Consider the following 18288-nt stretch of genomic DNA (forward strand, 5'->3'; position numbering starts at 1 on the left):
ATGCGAGTTAAGTTCCTGCCCGGAGGAACACTGGAGCCTTCCGCACTATGATTGAGAGAAAATACCTTAAGCTGGAGGAGATACTCCCTGAGACGAAGGATATAGGTTTGGTAGCCATTGAAGAGGGCATAGAGTATCCGCTTGCCAGGGTTGAGATTGAGCTCAATGGCAAGGTGACCATCATTGATGTTAGGGTGAAGGGAAAAGCAAGGTGCTGGATGTCTCTTGGGCATTGACTTGGACCCCAAGCCTATATGGCTGGGACAACATCAGCTGTGTTGACCAGAGCCCGTATTGGTCAGGGATGAGCAGATACAGACATTTTCTGTTGAACCTGTCCCGTTTGCCAGATAAGTGGTTAGACAGGAGGAAGGACTAAGGTGTTAGTGCCTCTACCAGGTGGGTGTAGGTGTTCCCTTTGAGCAGGTGGGAATAGACATAATTGGTACATTCGACCCCTTCCCAATCAAACAACAAAGTATATCTTGGTTATGGTGGATAATTTTACCAGGTACCCTGAAGCTGTACCTCTGAGGAGCACAACTGTAGGGATAGTAGCAATAGCTCTCATGGGGATCTTTTCTAGAGTCTGATTCCCAAGGGTGGTAATTTCTGACAGAGTAACCAACTTTATCTGCTCTTACATGAGACATGTGGAAGCAAGCTGGTGTGATATACCACTTCTCCACAGCATCCCACCCACAAACCAATGGTGTGGTGGAATGGTTTAAAAAGACACTGAAGCGCATGATGGAAATTGTCTGAGAACTTCAGAAGGAAGTGGGATCTTCTTCCGAAATATCTCTTATTTGCCTGCCAAGAGATTCTGCAGAAGGGGGTAGGATTCAGTCCCTTTGAGCTTTTGTATGGACACCTGGTGCGCGGCCTACTCACCTTTGTCAGAGAAGGGTGGGAAAGAACCTCAGAGTCTCCACAGAAGGATATTGTGTACTATGTGATTGGCCTCAGGAAGTCTATTGTGCATTACATGAGTCAGGCTAAGGAAACCTTCAGGCCAGCCATGTGCTGATGAAAGAATGGTATGACCAGAAAGAAATGCTGACTTGGGTATCAGGAAGGACAGGATGCTTTGGTGCTAAAGTCTATTTGTCCCATGGCCTTGGAGGACAAGTGGTGTGGTCCATGTAAGGTAGTTCAGAAGGTTTCTGAGGTTAACTGCTTGGTGGACATAGGTGCTAATAGAGGGTTTTCTATGTGGACAGGATAAAGCCGTACCTCATGAGAGAGTATACAGCAACTGAAATGGCTATGGCAGAGGAAGACCGCAAGCCTATTCCTAACTTGCTGCATAGTGACATGAAGAATGGTACTGTGGAAGGGGTTCAGTTAGCCCCTGAGTTAACGTCTGAGCTGCAGAGAGAATGTAGAGAGGTGTTGGGACAGTTTACCAAAAAGTATTCTTGCTGACTCCCAGGTTGACACCTGTCTGTGTGCATGACATAGACATAGGGGACAGTCTCTCAGTGAAGGACAGGATGTACAGATTGTCTGACTGGGTTCAGGGATGCATTAAGGTGGAAGTTGCCAAAATGTTGGACCTGATGGTCATTGAGAGCTCATAGTCCTTGGTCTAGTAATGTGGTTCTAGTACCAAGCGAGGGTTTACTGACTTGCGGTTCTGTATGGACTACCGAGCTCTCAATGAGGTAACCAAAACTGATGCCATCCAATTTCAAGGCCTGCTAGTTTCCCTGCTGGGTGAGGGAAAATCACCCAGGGAATTTAAGATCACCTAGCTTATAGCATGAAGCACCAGCGCCTGCCTGCGTAATAAGACTGGTGTGCTCTGGGAGGAGGAGGAGATCATAGGAGGGAGAGCAGTCCAGTGGGAAGTTCTTTTGAGTAGACTCCCTTTGCGAGGTGTGACAACAGGGCTGCTGCACCGATCTGGTTCTTAAACATTTGCAGCACAAAGTTTTCGACCTTTGTATGCCAGAGGAGGGCCACCGCAAATTGAGCCTTGTGCCTCGCTGTGCTGATTGGGCCGGACCCTGTGAGTAGTAGAAAACCAGTGTGCCAGGAGGGGCTGCCATGAGAAGAATGTTGTGCTGTAAGGGAAGTAGTCCAAGTGCTATAGTGAGCTGCTACACAGTATGCCAGCAGAGGCAGCAGCCAAGGACTTCATTGTGCTGATCGGGCCAGAGCCTGTGCACTCTGAGGATACGGTGAGCCCGTATGCCTGAGGGGGTCACAATGACCAGCAAGTCATGTGATTTGGTCAGAGCCGTCACCAAGAGAAGTGACCAAGCACACTTGCTTGAGAGGAAGGATTTACACCAGGTGCTACGTATCATCACTCTCCTCCCCCCCCCCTCCCCCCCTCCCCATCGCAGGAGGAAACAGAGACTTACCCTGGACAGAGGAGCCCTCGCAGACTTCCAGTCACTGTAAAGGTACAACTGCGTGTGAACACTCCAACCACTGGGTGCAACGCACTTGGGTTGCATGCAGCGATCTTACCTGAATCGCCTGCTGCCGCTCCGACGCCTGTGGAAGATGTATGCGCAGGAACTCCAGTTGCTCTCTAAGTTGCCTATAGTGAATGGGAATAACCACTATAGCTGGGAGCGAGGAGGGATTTGGACACCGAGGAACCACCTATGGAAACCGTAGAGTCCCAACCTCAGGAGGTTATGTAGTTGTAAGTGAATGTTATATTTGTCCTGTGTGTTGTTAGTGGTAGAAAATAAAATGATGCTCTTTTTCCACAAAAGTGAATATTTGGCTGTACAACGATTTATTTCTGCTGCTGCTCACATTTTGAGTTGTGAGCCTGTGTTCACTCCCCTGTATCTCTTGTCCCCAAGTGAGCCTTGGACTGCTTGGACCATGCTTGCCCTGAGAGTCAAGTGAAGAAGGGGTACTTGGCCCAGTTGCTCAGAATCAAAAGTAGGTTGGGCCCTGAGACATCAGGAGTAAAATTCCTAAATGCCCACAGTTGGGCCCAGTAACCCCTTGTTATCTCGTGGCATTCTCAAATGGGTTCTGACACTGCTCATTCAGAGGGTCCTACTGAAGATGAAGAAAGAACTGTGCACAATCTCATTAGCCACTTCTGCTTATTTGGACAGTTTTTTGGATCCTGATGATTCAGACACCGATCCTGTTCAAGATGGACCCATTCCTACTATCCAAGAATCATGGCAGGGTTTTAAATCATGACTCTTTGTCTCTGCACCTGACTGCCTAGCTGTTTTCGTAGAGTTCTGATAAATCTACAAATCTATAAAAAGGACTTGCAAGCAGCTTTCATCTTGTCTACAGTTAAGACTTACTCTTGAAAGTAGAGTCCATTTTGTTGTTTTGTGCAAGCTAACAACATCGACCTACCCACCCCAAATGCATCTGCATAAAATACTGCCCTTTCTTTGGAGTTTGGCAAAATCAGTGCTAAGATATAAGCCTAGTTGATTACACCTGCCTGACTTTTCTAAGTATCCTTAAAACTCCATCTAATAATTTGTTTTTCGCCACCAGGGTGGTAAAAGAATTGATGCGATGCCTATGACAGCAACTTCAATTAAGACAGCCAATGCTCTGGAGATTCATGGCCATTACAGTTGCCAGATATGGCATGACATAGCTCCATTACTGGATCTTAGGCAACTATGAACTATCTTGAATGAAGGAGAACAAACCTCTTCTTTCATATTTGGCATGGCGATGGATGCTTCAAATACAAGTTGGCAGAAGGAACTGTACTAAGGAGGCAAGGCTGGTTAAAATCCACAGGCTTTCGTACTAATGTCTAATCTAAAATCTTAGACATGCCTTTTGATTGGCTAACTCTTTTTGGAAAACATGTTAATGAAGCTCTGCCTTCTAATTAACACTGATACAGTAATGGCATTAGGACTGTTGCAGTATTGCAGATTTGGAACATCTTTTTGTGGTTCACAGAGATCACACAATTTCGATGCCCTTATTGTCCGCAAAGACTGTCTGGATATGATCCAAAATACTTCTTTAATTGAATTCAAAGGTGAACTTACGGCAGGTCTGCAGGAAGGAAAAGAGGTTTCTCACACGTATGAATGAATGGTAATCATAATAGAACCTGACTTCTAGCTCGCCATCCTTTTCTGTCTGATCCTCAGAAGCTGGGTGGAGAATTTCCCTTTTTGCTCATACATGGAAGAATATAACATCAGTCAAATGGGTTTTACCAATTATACAGTCAGGCCACCATACCTTGGGGTTTATCCAGAGACCTCCAGTTTGTCCACCAAGAAAAGAAAAGAACATCATCTTCATTTGAAGAAGCTGAAAATGTAAATTCTCATGCTTTTTTCCAAGGGAGCCATAGACATTTTCCTCATGTCTCAAGGAATCAAAGGCCACACCGGGGAGCGGAACAGTTTTCTAAAGAAACAGTCATTTTGGATGCGTACTGTGCAAGAAGTCCTCCTGATGATGTAGAAAGGGGATTTTTCTTTTACCTCCACGGACCTGAAGGATGCTTACTTCCACATACCCATTCACTGAAAACACAGGAATATCTTCAATTCTCAGTACCGAATTAGCACTACCAGTACAAGGCACACCCCCTTTTGGTTTCAAATTGATGCATAGTATATTCAACAATTGTCTTGTTCCAGTACCACTTGCCGCTTTTCTCAGGAGAGAAGGTCATCAGGTGTTCCCATACCTGGACGGTTGTTTGTGAAAGCACCATCCAGAGAAAAAGAAAAAGCTTCCACTAATGCTTGCATCAATCTCATCCGGAGACTAGGCTTTACTTTGAACAAGGAGAACTCTTCTTTGGTGCCCCAAACAAAGATCCAGTTTCTGTGAGCTGTACTCGATAACACTCAGTTGGGGAAAGCCTATCCATTGGTAGAAAGAATAAGAAAGTTACAGACTATTGCTGAAAACAAATCAATCAAAGTGGGGCAATACAAGTCCCAAATGGGTATGATGGCATCATGTATAGTTCTAATTCCATTTTGCAGGCTTGATATGAGACCTGTTCAGCAAGAGCTGGATTTACAATGGAAACAGGTGGAAGGCTCATAGAAAGCTATAGTCTGAGTCTCAAGGCTCTTGGATCAAGTTCTGATCTGGTGAAGAATTTCAGAAAATCTAACTGCAGGTCTCTTTCCTACTAACAACAGAAAGGTTATTGCTCACCACGGATGCGTCTATGGATGGATAAGGAGCCCACCTTGCAAGAGCTTTCAACAAGAGGCCTTTGGTCGGATGCAAAGTAGTAGCTTAACATGAGTGTGTTGGAACTCCGTGCCATATGACTGGGTTTACTATCGTTCCTTACCAGATAGGTAGGTCAGCCAGTCCTAGTCAGAACAGACAACACAACATCCATTATGTTCATAGCCAAGCAAGGAGGAACGTCGTCCAGGAGCCTTTAAGAAGAAGCTCAGCTGCCGGCCGTGGCACTACCCCATTTCTCACAGGATAGACATTGCTGTGGAACATCTGCCTCCAGAACGATCAGACGGATGCGCTTAGACGCCAAGCAACAGATTTTTACGAGTGGGAACTAGACCAGTATCCGGTGGATTACATTTGTCACCAGTGGGTCACCTCGCAGTTGATCTGTTTGCCACTCTGAATAACAGGAAAGGCCCGTGCTTCGCAAGCAGGTTATGACATTCTGGACAATGGGCAATGCTCTTTCGATCAGTTGGTTCAAGGTATTTGCCTGCTCCTTTCCACCTTTTCCTCTGATCCCCAGAATGTTGAAGAAGGCAAAGGTACAACATTGCACTCTGATCCTCATTGCTCCGGTGTGGCCTCGCGCAGTACTAGTACAGCGAGCTGTTGCAGTTGGCAATACGTCTAGCCATTGCTTTGAAGGTGCATCCCAGGATGTTGTCCAGACATCATGGAGAGGTTCTCCACCACAATCCTATGTCGCTGAACTTGACAGCATGGTACCTGACTACCTAGAATTTGGACATTTGGATCCATCGGTAGAGTGTAAACAGATTCCAAAGCAGGTTCGTGGTCCAGCAACCAATAAGACTTACAATGCTAAGTGGAAACGTTTCTGTGTCTGGTGCAGGAATAATGTCATCATCTGCTTCAAATAAATCCTTCTCAGATCCTGCCATATTTGTTAAGCTTGGCAAAAAGTGGTCTCAAATATTATTCAGTCAGGGTCCATCTGGATGCAGTATTGAGATTCAGAAGGACTGACAGTTGACATCTAATTTGTTTTCCCAAAGAATCATTAAACAGTTCAAGAAATGACTTTTTAGAGCGTTTTCACTTCTTCGACATCCTCCAGTTCCCTGGGAACTTAATACAGTTCTGATGTTACCACCTTTTGAGCCTATACATAGAGCGGATTTAACATTTGTTTCATGGAAGGCAGCACTACTCCTGGCTCTGACATACTCCAGGAGAGTGAGAGATTCAGCATTTACCATTGGAGAACCTTTTCTCCAGTACACTAAGGATAAAGTGTTACTCAGAACCAATACTAAATTCATTTCTAGGGTGCCTACTGACTTCCATTTGAATGAGCCTGTTATTCTTAGATCCTTCTTTCCTCACCAACAGAAATATCATTACACACTCTAGACTTGGGTAGCTGCCCCAAACTCTAGATAGACAAAACAGAGGACATACATAGGCACATCAGACCAGCTTTTATCATTTGCACAACCTCGAAAAGGCCAAGTGCTGTCCAAAGAGGTGATATCCCATTAGCTCTCAGCCTGTATTGCCAAAAGTAATCGTCCTCTTCAGGAAAGAATGAAGGCACATTTCACCAGCGGCATGGCTTTAACTGCAGCACTCTATGTTGGGGTGCCTTTGAGAGACATCTGCCGTTCTGCCACCTGGAGGAGTAGGCATACATTCGCGAAACATTATTGCCTAGACGTGGACACAGAAGCTGACGTAGCAGCGGTACAGCCAGTCCAGAGAAGCCTCCTTCACCGAGGGTGAGCTTGCTTCCTGCTTTTTTATATTTCATAATGTGTACTGTTTGCTCTTCTGATTCAAGCATGTGAATATATAAAGGATCCTATGTTGGAGAAGAAATTAGTTACTTACCTATAACTCTAGTTCTCCAACATTGGTATCTCTTATATATTCACATGTGATTTTCCCACCTCCCTTGTCAGAGGCTCACTGCATTTTTTTCTCAAACTTGTGAAATTGCTAAACATAAAATAAATACACAAATTATAAAATATTTTATTTAATTCATAAACAATTGTTTGAAAATCAGTATTATAATGTGAACGTTCAAAATGTTGTTTTATTTCTAAAAGATGAAGCAATATTCTCGATTCTAGCATATCACTTTTTTGCGCCTAATGCATGCACTCTTTTTTATGTCCATACAGTGACTTCAGTTGAGGCCTCCAATTGGCCATTGTAGAGTCGATTTGTAGTACTTGGGCATCTCCTGCAAATAAAGATGAGGATCCCACCTACATTTTTAGCTTCCAGTTTCAAATTACTTAACATTTGCAGAGCATTTTAAAGTATCCATTTTCAATTTTGCTTTTAATGTATATGTCTATTGATTATCTGATAATGCTATATAATTTTCAAATTATTTGCACACACCCTCAATAGGTGTCGGGGACCCCCATGGGTCCACGAACCACAGGTTAAAAACCGTCGTACTAGAGTTTTGTGTAATGGTAGCCCGGAGTTAGTTTGTTTCACAGCCTCCCAAACCGCCCTGTTTCTGGAATGTCCTCTCTGTTGTGTGTGTCAGGTGACTGTTTTCCTGTATTCATACTCTCCTAGGTTTCTCAGCAAATTGGTTATATGTGCAAATGTGTCAGAGTTTATAAGTTATTTTTGTCACTGTGACTTGTACTGTTCTGACAGACTCCTGGAAGCAGATTCAAAGTCCTTGCGTTCGATGAATGGTTCGCGTAGGAATAGCGGCTCTTCACTTGTCTCCAGCTCCTCAGCCTCCTCCAACCTGAGCCATTTGGAGGAAGACACCTGGATCCTCTGGGGTAGGATTGTCAATGAATGGGAAGACTGGAGAAAAAGAAAAGAAAAACTGCTAAAGGTGAGTGATGCATTTGTAACAAATGAGAGGTCACACGTCTTGAGCACATTTACATTTGCCCACAATAAGCAATGTTACAAGTGCCAGTATCGCTGAGGAAAAAACTCTATCTCTAATGGGTACTTCTAATTACAGATTCCTTACCTTATAATGTCCCCCAGGTGCCAGATTGGATCTGAAGATGTTTTTCATAGCAGTGTTCCCATGTGCTGCTAGGTGGCAGCGTGCGCTCCTAGTTGACTCCACACCACCCCAGGAGTGATAGAGGGAAGTTGCATATAAGCACTATCCCTTTACTTTGACGTCCATTCCTTTCTTTCCATGCCTTTTAGATGTAGATTCTGAGCTCCAGTCCTGATTTTGTTTGTTTTTTGACAACTTCCAAAATGGTTTGCTGTGTGTTAGAGAACAATGTCCTCAGCGAAAATGGCAGGTTTCGGACCATGCCACAACTGCAGGAAGTGGATATTAGTCATAGACCCCCACAAGGTGTGTCTTTGGTGTCTAGGATCAGGAGATAAGTTGTGTGGTAAGTGTGCTCTAATGCACCTGATTGTGATCTGAGTCCAGGAGGTGAAGTTGTATGTCGGCGAACACAAGAAGAAGTTGGGGCCTTCGCGTAAGCAATGCTCCAAGTTCCGTACTTGGTCCCAGAGCGACTCCTACAACCATTCAACTCCGTGCTGTAAATCCACCGGGAACTCAAAATCCAAGTCCCTGTGCAAGCAAAAGAAAGTGAAGCAGGACTTGATCCCTTTCTGCCACTCTGACTGTATAGAGAAGGAGCAAGAGTGTGACTATGTAAGTTGCGCTCCTTCGAGGACACCAGCCATGTAGACGATTCTTCAGGTGATCCCTACTCGCCTGTAATTTCCCAAGATGTCATCGACCCTGAAGCAAATCGAGACTTTCAGAGAGGCCATGGTGCAGATTTTTTGTGCACTTCCAGATGCCTCTGTTACGCCTTCGGGCCCCACAGAACTGCAAGGGCCTCTACTCAGGTTACCAAGGATGTGTCCCTTCTTGGGGCTGTCAGTCTCTTAAGACCCCACTACTGGACCCCTACAAACCTCTGGATATAATTCTATTTTGGCACCACGGTCCACGCTGATTCCTGCCACTTTATTGCCTGTGCTGACTCCACCGTCACTGGTGGATGATTTGGTGTCGACAGCCATGTTGGACCCATAACTGACATTGGCCCGAGCTCGACCACAGTGATGCAAAAAAATTACAAAATCAGAACCGATTGTCATGCAGCATAACTCTAACCCTGTGACTCTACTACATTGCAATTACCTGCAGAGGCTTAGTTATCTTTTTGGATTTGACTCTGATGTGGCGTTAAAGCTGGCTACACCCCAGGATGTTGGTGAATATTATGATGAAGGTGATGGCTTTTCCCCCATCATTATACTGATGATACCTTCTACCTTGGTTTACAGAATGCTAGTGTGCTTGATACCTCTCCTGAGACAGAGCTTGATTTGACCCATGGGCCACCAGCAAAAGAGTGCCTTAGTTGCAGTGGTGGTTCAGAGGGCAGCCAAGGTGCTACAATTGCAGCTGTCCTCCATTGAGACTCAAACAAATGTTTTGTCTGAAAGTCGGCAGCCTTAGCCAGCAACATCTGAGCCCCTTCTTCTATTTAATGATGGCCTTGCAGAAACTCTGTTGGCTACTTGGTTAAAACCATGTTCTTGCCCACCTGTGAATTGGTACTTGGTTGAAACCATGTTCTTGCCACCCGTGAATAGGTAGACGACCAGACGTCATTGACTGGTGCCTTATGACCAGGATGTTCTCGCTAAGCATCCCTCTCCAGAGAGCCTTAAAATAATTTTTCAACCACTCCATTGGGCAGAGAATCCAAGAGTATTGGTGCGTTTGGCAAGTGCATGTTTTCTTCTGCTAGTCTGCCACTGCGATCTGTAAACTTAGGCTGCCTGCTGGGCTGCTACACACATGGCTTTTGGGACTTTGTCAGCAAGATGTTGCTGGCAGTCTTAGAAGTTATTAGGGCCTCTTAAACCCAAACAATACGTGGTGGACAGAATGTTTCCCATGAGAGTCTGGATACCAGAGTCTGGTCTGTGCTGGTACGATCAATATCAATGTTGTACTTCATAGACGTGCATGAATGAGGTCCACTTGAATTTTCTGTCAACATATAGTGCTCCCTAATGAACATGCCCTTAGATGGGTCCTGCCTCTACGAAGAGGAGGAGGACGCTGCTTTAGAACACTTTAAAGACAACAGTGGCACAGAATGTTTCTTGGGGAGATTGACCCATACCAAACAGTTCCTGCTTAAGTACTGGAACTTGAAAGGCTATTTCATCGGGCTGGCATATAGATATAGACAGCCTTCCCAGCCATTGATGCAGCAGGCAACCCAGTCCTTTTAAGGTCCTGGACCTCGGTCTGGCAGGCAGCATGTGGGCCAACAGGGACATTAGTCTATCAACTCATCCTCCCTTGCTACAACATGTGAAAAACCACTTTAGTGGAGCATACTCAACCAGTGAGCAAATGATTATTTTTCTCTCTGTTTGGTGTTCCATCAAGTCCGAAAGATGGGTCCTACAGTCATTTCAAAACATCTAAGCCCCCTGCCTTTTCTCTTCTCCCTGCCGACTTTCTTACCCAGAGCAGAACAGAGGAGCATCTGTCCATCCTGTCTGTGGCTCTCCAGGGGCCTCAGACGTATAATGAACTTTAGACCAGCAATGCTTTCGTGGGGTAGGATAAATTCAAATTGCTAATATTGACCAGATCCTGTCTATTCTGGAACTGGGTGTCAGGATGGTGTCCTTGGACTTGCAAGACATGTATTTTCATATATCCGTCCTTCAGTCCCACTGGCATCTTCGGGGCAAGGTGAGCCAGGAGCATTTTTAGTTTGCTGTACTGCCCTTCAGTGGCGGCTGGTGAAATTTAAAAGCGGTGAGGCGTAAGATCAATGAATGACTTTTGCAATGCGAGCGAGCTAGACATTTCTTGGGGGAGTGATTCTCGCACCAAGAATTGTTTTCGAAATTAGTGTAAGATGGTGTATAAATAATGGGAATCTATACCACAGATTTTTGTCTTAGTTCACTAATAGCATTGTTATTAGAATTGGGTCAGGGATGTTTCCCAGTTCAGGTATTCAAACGCTATCTTTTTAATAAATTATTTTCAATGAGAGATAAACTCTGATGTACTAAGGTGAAACTCTTCTGCGTGTTATAGAAATGCACTTTTTTGAATATTGAAGACACCCTATTATATTCTGAAGCATTTCACTGTAGTGTATCAGATTTCATCTCTCCAATGAGAAGTATTTATTTAAAGTGAGAGTTATTAAACTTGAACTGAGAGACGTTCTGCCCCTCTTCCGCCGAAGATGATACTGAACCAAAGCATTTGAAGTGGAAACCATTGCGCATTCTGGAGCTCACAGAGCTTGAGGTGGCAAATAAACATGGTACACTTTGCGCACCCATTACGAGCAAACTAGATCCACAGTAAGTCCTTCATACAAAAAACAAAACTGCCATCCATTCGGATGTATCCTTCAAGAAGGCCACTGCCTGCTGCTAACTGCTTTTCGTGTCCGTCCCTCCAGGCAGTATCCAGATCTAAAACAGTTACTCAGCCACACAAGCTCCACTCGGGAACAACTATAGTGCATTTAAAACAGAAAGGCATCTATTGTATGAAACCGCCATAAAAGAGCTGTTTTAATTATTCACTGCCTGCACTGTTTCAGAAATCAGATATCTGAAAAGAGCGACCAGGCCTCACCAAGTGCTTATGTTTCGCTATGTGGTACTCCGCATTTTGGGCTCTTGGTTGATTCATGTAGTGTTTGGCTTCCCGTAAGTCGATGCCTCAGTCTTTGTTGCTGTAAAAGCACTATGGAGTTTGCAACAAAATCACAAATAGCGCCGCAGCAGTGAACAGACACTGACTATTCACTTGCTGGTGCGTGCAGAATCAACTCAAATTAAGTGCAGGAGCGGGCGCGTAGGTGTCCCAGGCACACAGTTCCACTCTCGAGAAAATTCCAACTTTTTTTTTAGTCTGGTGCAGGAGGGGAGTCAGGAGCAGCACAGTGCTTCGGATCACAGGATCTGGAATATGAAGAAACATTAACGTCCACTGTTGCCGGGTCCGTTACTCTTCTTCAGAGTGGAGTCATCATGACGGCTTCGACTTCATAAAAAGTCCAGTGACCAAACGTGGACAAGGACAAGTGTATGTTAAGGGGCAGGAGGGATAAATAAATGCGGAGGCTTACCGCGCATGTTCCAATGTGGTATTGCCCTGCCCCAGCCCTCGCGCAAAAAGATTCCTAGATCATAGGCACGAGGGAATCACAAGCCGCCTCCTGCAACCCCACCCCTTCCCAGGTCGTCAGAGGGTGGTGTTAGTGATGCTTACTGACCGCACCTCACCCTATGACGACATGGGAAAGGGTGGGATGGGGATGCAGTCTCAGCAATGACTGACAAGTAGCCCTGGGAAGTATAGGGCTGATGCCCTGCACGCATGGGCTGCTTCTACAATATGGTGCTGCTGCGCATCATAATTGGGTGGTCCCAGAGGACCCCTAATTACAGCAGGCCTGGGCTGGCGCTAGGTCAGCCCTACGTAGCAAAAAGAAAACAAAAACTTTGTCGGGCACATGCGCACAAGCGCGCATGTGTCACACTAGAAAATGGCGTGGTTGCCTGACCCTGGAGTGAGTGAGGGTGATAGCAAGGTAGGCACAGAGGAACTGAGTTGTTTTGTTAGGCATGTGGATGGTAACGGCTTTTGCTCTTAGCAATTAAAACATCCGCATACTTCACAGAATTAGGAGGGCGGAGCCCCGAGACACAGGAACCGCCGCTGCGTGCCCTTTGCCCTTCCCAGTGCCCTTCTGCAGTTCAGGAAAGTTATGGTGGCTGCTTGTCTTTGGAGGTCAGAGATATCTGCATTCCCGTACTCAATGACTGGCTGTTGAAGACTGGCTTGCCACAGTCTTTCTTGGACCATGGGGAACTCTTGGATTTATTGGGGTTCACTATAAACGAATCAAAGTTCCACCTGATTCCTTCAAAGTGGCTTCCATTCATGGGGAAAACCTGGAGACGGTGGCGGTCTGGGCTTTCCTCTGCAGCAGCTATTCCAGGACATTCGGGCTACGAGCCCAATGTTTTAGGTGCATTCATGAATCGCAGTGATAGTGGCTTATCAGAATTGGCGTCTTGGCCTTGTGCATCCTCCTCATTAATTATATCAGGTGGCACATGCTTGCTCGGCAATGGAACTTGAAGTTCCAGTTGGCCCGGCATTAAGGCAGCCTGTCTGACACCATCCATGTCTTGGAGAAGACCGCTCGAGGTCTGCAGTGGAGGCTGATTGAATACTGTTGGTCCAGCAGAAGGTGCCTCTCCCTTCCCCAGCTAGAGATGACATTGTGACTGGCCCCTCCCTGCTGGGCTTGGGAGGTAATCTGGAGGAGGTGGACTTTAGGTTGTCATCTGGGGGAGGTGGAGATCAGAGGACTCCACACTAATCTGCTGGAGTTGCAGGCCATTCCTGTGGCCCAGAAGGGCTTTCTGCTGTCCATCAAGGTTAGACTAGTGCAGTGGCTCATGGACAATACCACCTGCATTTGGTACTGCAACATCCAGGCTAAATGAGGTCCTGGGTCCTGTGCAGGAGCGCGTTTTTGGAGGTGGTTGGACACTGGGATATTGTTCTGATCACCAGTCACATGGTGAAAGTTCCTGAGTGCCTGTGTGAACCAGCAGAGCACACGTGTGGCAGATCACGAGTAAAGTCTGCATCCCATAGTGGCGCAGGATGTCTGCCTCCAGTGGTTAATACTGTGGGTGGATCTTTTCACCACCATCAGGAACACTCAATATGAACAATTCTGTGCTTTGGAGTTTCTCCAACAACATTAGTTTAGTGATGCATACTGGCTGAAATGGACTAAGAGATTCCTGTACGCCTTCCCTCTTCTACCTTTTCTTGCCCGAGTTTTGAAGGAGATCAGGAACAAAAGGGCCAAATTCTTCATAGTGATCCTGTATTTGACCAGGAGAGTGTAGTGCCTGGAATTCCTGGGCATGATCATCTGTCCTCTGATCAGGTTGCCACCATGCAAGGACCTACTAACTCTGCAACAGGGTTGGGTCCTCCACCCAAATCCATGCATTCTACACCTGTGTGCATGGAGATTGAGCAGTGGCAATTGACTACGCTTGATTTGCCACCTGAAGTAGTGGATGTCATCTTTGCCGCCAAGTGCCCTTCCATAAAATTCATTAGTACCGACAGGGCAATATGTAACCTGGTGTGGTGTTCGCAACACTGACCCCTTAACAGGCATAGCTGTCGATTATCCTTTGTTTTTGTTTTTTCTTTAGCCCAGCAAGACCTTGCAACGGCAGTGAAAAAGGTAATTTGTGGGCCCTTTGGACATTTGTCTGTTTCCTGTAACAACTGTCCTTGTTCAAATCACCTCTTGTAATGAGGTTTATTTAAGGTTTGATACACCTCTTTCCTACCACTCAGTTTGTTATGCCACATTGGGACATTAACTCGGTCTTTGCATTCTTCATTTGTATCCCTTTCGAGCCACTGCATAGTTGCTCACTGCGTCTCTTGACCTTCATGACTGTCTTGCTCATTGCGGAAACGTCAGCTAGTCGCATGAGTGAACTACAGGCACTTTCAGTGCAACTGCCCTTGACCACCTTTTTGCTGAACAAATTGGTGCAGAGGATTTGGGCCCTTCTTACCAAAAGTTGTGACTCACTTCCACATTGGGCAGGGCGTCACTTTACCAGCCTTGGAGAGGCTCCATCGATTGGACCCCAATAGGACTTTAAGATTTTATTTAGGTACCAAAGATCATTGAGTGTATGATCAGCTTTTTGTGGGGTTCTCTGGATCAAATAATTTGGAAGGCTGTGTCAAGGTGGATAAGCATTGTCACAAAGATCTGCAACGGACTGGCCAATAGACTGGCCAAGAGGCAGCCACCAGAAGGCTTGAGAGCCCATTCTACCATGGCCAAGGCTGCTACCAGTGCCTTGGTGCAATGAGTGCCTGTCCTTCATAGTCTGCCATACTGCCACTTGGCCATCGGTTGATACCTTCACAAAGCACTACTGTCCTGACGGCCTGGTCCAGCGGGAAGGACACTTTGGCCCTTTGGTTCTGAAAGACTTTTTCATCTGAGTCCACTCCATGGACACTCTACCCTTTATAGGTACTGCTTTGGAATCTGTTCTAAAGGTGAGGAATCTGCTTTTAGAAGTGTCCATCAGAATATCAAGTTACTACTTTCAGTAAACGCTGTTTCTGGTGGTTATTCTATCTAACCGCAGATTCCTCACTGCCCTCCCACCTCTTCTGTGAAGTGTTCTCTTTTTAACCTCCAAAGTGGCTCCCAATTAAAGATCAGCGCTCTGGTATCAACAATTGTTTTGTGCTCTTCGTCAGAGGGCGTGGAAAGCGCCAAACAAGAAACTGATGCCAAGGCGCAGGGGTGACGCTGAAATGTGACTTCCCTCCGTCACTACAGGGACAAGATGAAGCCAAAGCCAAGCCACATGGCGCCATCTAGCGTCGCGCTGATGTACTGCTATCAAAAATATGCACAAGAAAGAGTTTTATTGCAAGTAACTTGTTAATTTGTTACATTTTACAGGACTTCAATCTTTTTTTTGTTTAGCTTCTCTGGAATTTCTACCAGATTTAGCTTCAGCTATACTGTACATTGAGATTTTTCTCAGGTTGTCTGACTGTTTTCTCACCCAGTTTAAACTACTATTAGGCTAACTAAAGAAACAAGATCTCTCTTCAAAACGTGTTCCTCAGCAAAAGAAACTGTGCTGGTGCCCTTGCATCAAATGCCTGTGTAGTTTGTACAACAAGCACAAAACCACTTGCTGTGACATTTGTCAGTCTTTTCATACATAGAACCCTCAAGGAACGAGAAAAGAGTATCTCTTCAAGAGAAAAGATTCCTACTGTAAAAGGGATGCCCTCTTGTCAGGGAATGATTTTATGAGCACTGACTGCTCCACGATCAACTCCCAAGAAGATGGTGGAAAATAGGAACATTTAGAAATTCCTGGAATTAAAAAAAAAAAAGCAACATTATCCACCTGTCAAATCTAAACTAGCAAAAGTTCCTCTGACAAAGTACAGCAAAGTACTTCAAAGTATTTGATGCCCAAGATGGAGCAACAACCGAGCTCTTCAAAATATTTGTCAATGTTCCTGTTTGAATCTTCATTGATGGGATGCCTCTCATCGATGAAAGAAACCACATAAACGGCTACTATAGTATTGTTGACGACCACATCATCAATGATCATTTCACCAACACAGTAGCTTTGGTGTCAACGACTGTGTTGATGTCTATGAAGACCCCATCAGCGATGAGTTCCCATTTATCTAGGACTCCTTCCATGATGAGCTGTTTGTCGACAGCTCTAATAATGATACCATAGACTATCATGTCTCAGAACAATACTGTTCCACTTTTTCTGGCGGTTGCAATAGCATGGATTTATACTTAACTGTTGAAGGTGTCCCCGCAACTGCCAGACCATATTTTGGGTTCTGAACTGGAAGTGTTGGTTAGTAACCAGAAGCAATCAGATAAAGCCCACAGTCCATCTCAACTGGATGTCCAAAATATTCCGGACGATGAGTCCTCTGGAGACGAATACTGGGAATCGCCCTGCAATGTAGAATCCAGAGTGGCTTTTGATGAGCAGCAGGAGTATTACAACTGTCATAGAGGCTATGAGCAGTCCTCTGAGGCAGACCGCAACACCTGACCACTATGATTTGAGTACCTTATGATTCCTTTATGCCCTGCAAAAAATGTTGGGGATTTTTCAAAAGATGTTTCTGCTCCCACAACCTTACTACATGGTTCTCCAGCATGTGCTGATGCCTCTCATTACTCAATAACATCCTCTGTTGCCACCAGCCCAGCCAATAGTGACAATGCATCTCTTCCATCTTAGTTGCCACAACAGACTCTTTTTCCCTCCTAGCAGCTCCCACCACCAGTGCCCTCAGTACCGCCCATAACTCAGGATCTGGGCAAGGACAGCAATCATGGGAATGAAGAGACCAAAAAGTTCCTGCTGGTGATCCGGAAAATGATGATGGTTATGATTATTAAGATACTGACATGAAAGTTAGCATCATGTAAATTTAAAAAAGGAAAATGTACCCCTACTCCTGCAGCAGTAGAAGGTCTTCTTGAAGAGTTACCATCAATGGCTTTTGTCAGATTTGTTGAGTTCTCCAAGTACAAGGATTGGTCTCCATCACCATGGATTGTTTTTCTTAATAAAGAATCTGGAGTAGATGCTGAGGTTTCCTTAGGTTTTCAATCCTTTTTTGATCATTCCTTTGCAGGAGTGGAGGAAGATCTCCCAATGTAGGTCCCGAAGAACCAAGTAATCTTCCTTTGCTCGATGGTGACCAGTCTGTGAGGAGCGTTCTCTTTTTTGCCCTAATGTCACTGGCAGAGTTGACGCTGATGACACCTGCCTGAGGTGTAACTCTAGTGGTACCATGATTGCCTGTAAGAATAGTATTGTCTACCTTACATGGCATACTGACCTGGGAAGCCTCTATATTGAGGGTGCAACTTCTTTTTTTGATTCCCCTCCCACTTTTTAACTTTTCTTACCCATCACATATCTTCACAGCTTAGGCATGCCTGATCTTAGTTGACTAATCTAATTATTTGTCAGATTTCCTGCAAATCCTTCCATTTGGTCAAACGTTTGAGGGAAATAAAAAAATGCCTGAATGCACTAGACGCCAGCTCCACCTCAGGTTGTTTTTTTCCGCCATCAGACTTGAATGTTAGAGATTAGTTCCTGGACCTGCACTTTCAGTGTTGGATTTCTTGGTACAAGTTACTTGTCCTCAAATCCTTAGAACTGGAAAACACCACTGTGCCCGCTGAGTGTTTCTCTTGCAACACATGGGACTTCTTCCCTGAAGCAGGCTAATTATTAGCCTTTAATCACACTGCACCCTCGGGATCTGGCCCTTAGCAAACGTCAAGCCTTCTGGTTGTATCTTGAAGAATGTACCTTGGGTAAGGGTGTGGAATGTACACCCTTTTAATTTGCCATAGGTGTAACACCACCTACTCCTGGAGCGAACAGCATGGTGTCTATAAATTATGCCTCTTGCCAACCCACAACAAGACCTACTGTGATGCCTGAACAGGACAA

At 45.2% G+C, this 18288-nt stretch overlaps 1 protein-coding gene across 2 annotated transcripts in view; it reads left to right on the forward strand.

The window, feature by feature from the left end:
* The window catches only part of EVI5L (ecotropic viral integration site 5 like), a 1383225-nt gene that overhangs the window by 334597 nt on the left and 1030340 nt on the right, over nucleotides 1-18288 (forward strand). For both annotated transcript variants that reach the window (XM_085654281.1, XM_085654282.1), the window contains exon 4: nucleotides 7837-8026. In XM_085654281.1, the coding sequence (XP_085510407.1) occupies nucleotides 7837-8026 (190 nt within the window). The remainder of the gene's footprint in view (nucleotides 1-7836; nucleotides 8027-18288) is intronic.

This window comes from Triturus cristatus, chromosome 4_1, assembly GCF_964204655.1.
Source record: "Triturus cristatus chromosome 4_1, aTriCri1.1, whole genome shotgun sequence".
In the NCBI taxonomy this organism is placed as follows: domain Eukaryota; kingdom Metazoa; phylum Chordata; class Amphibia; order Caudata; family Salamandridae; genus Triturus; species Triturus cristatus.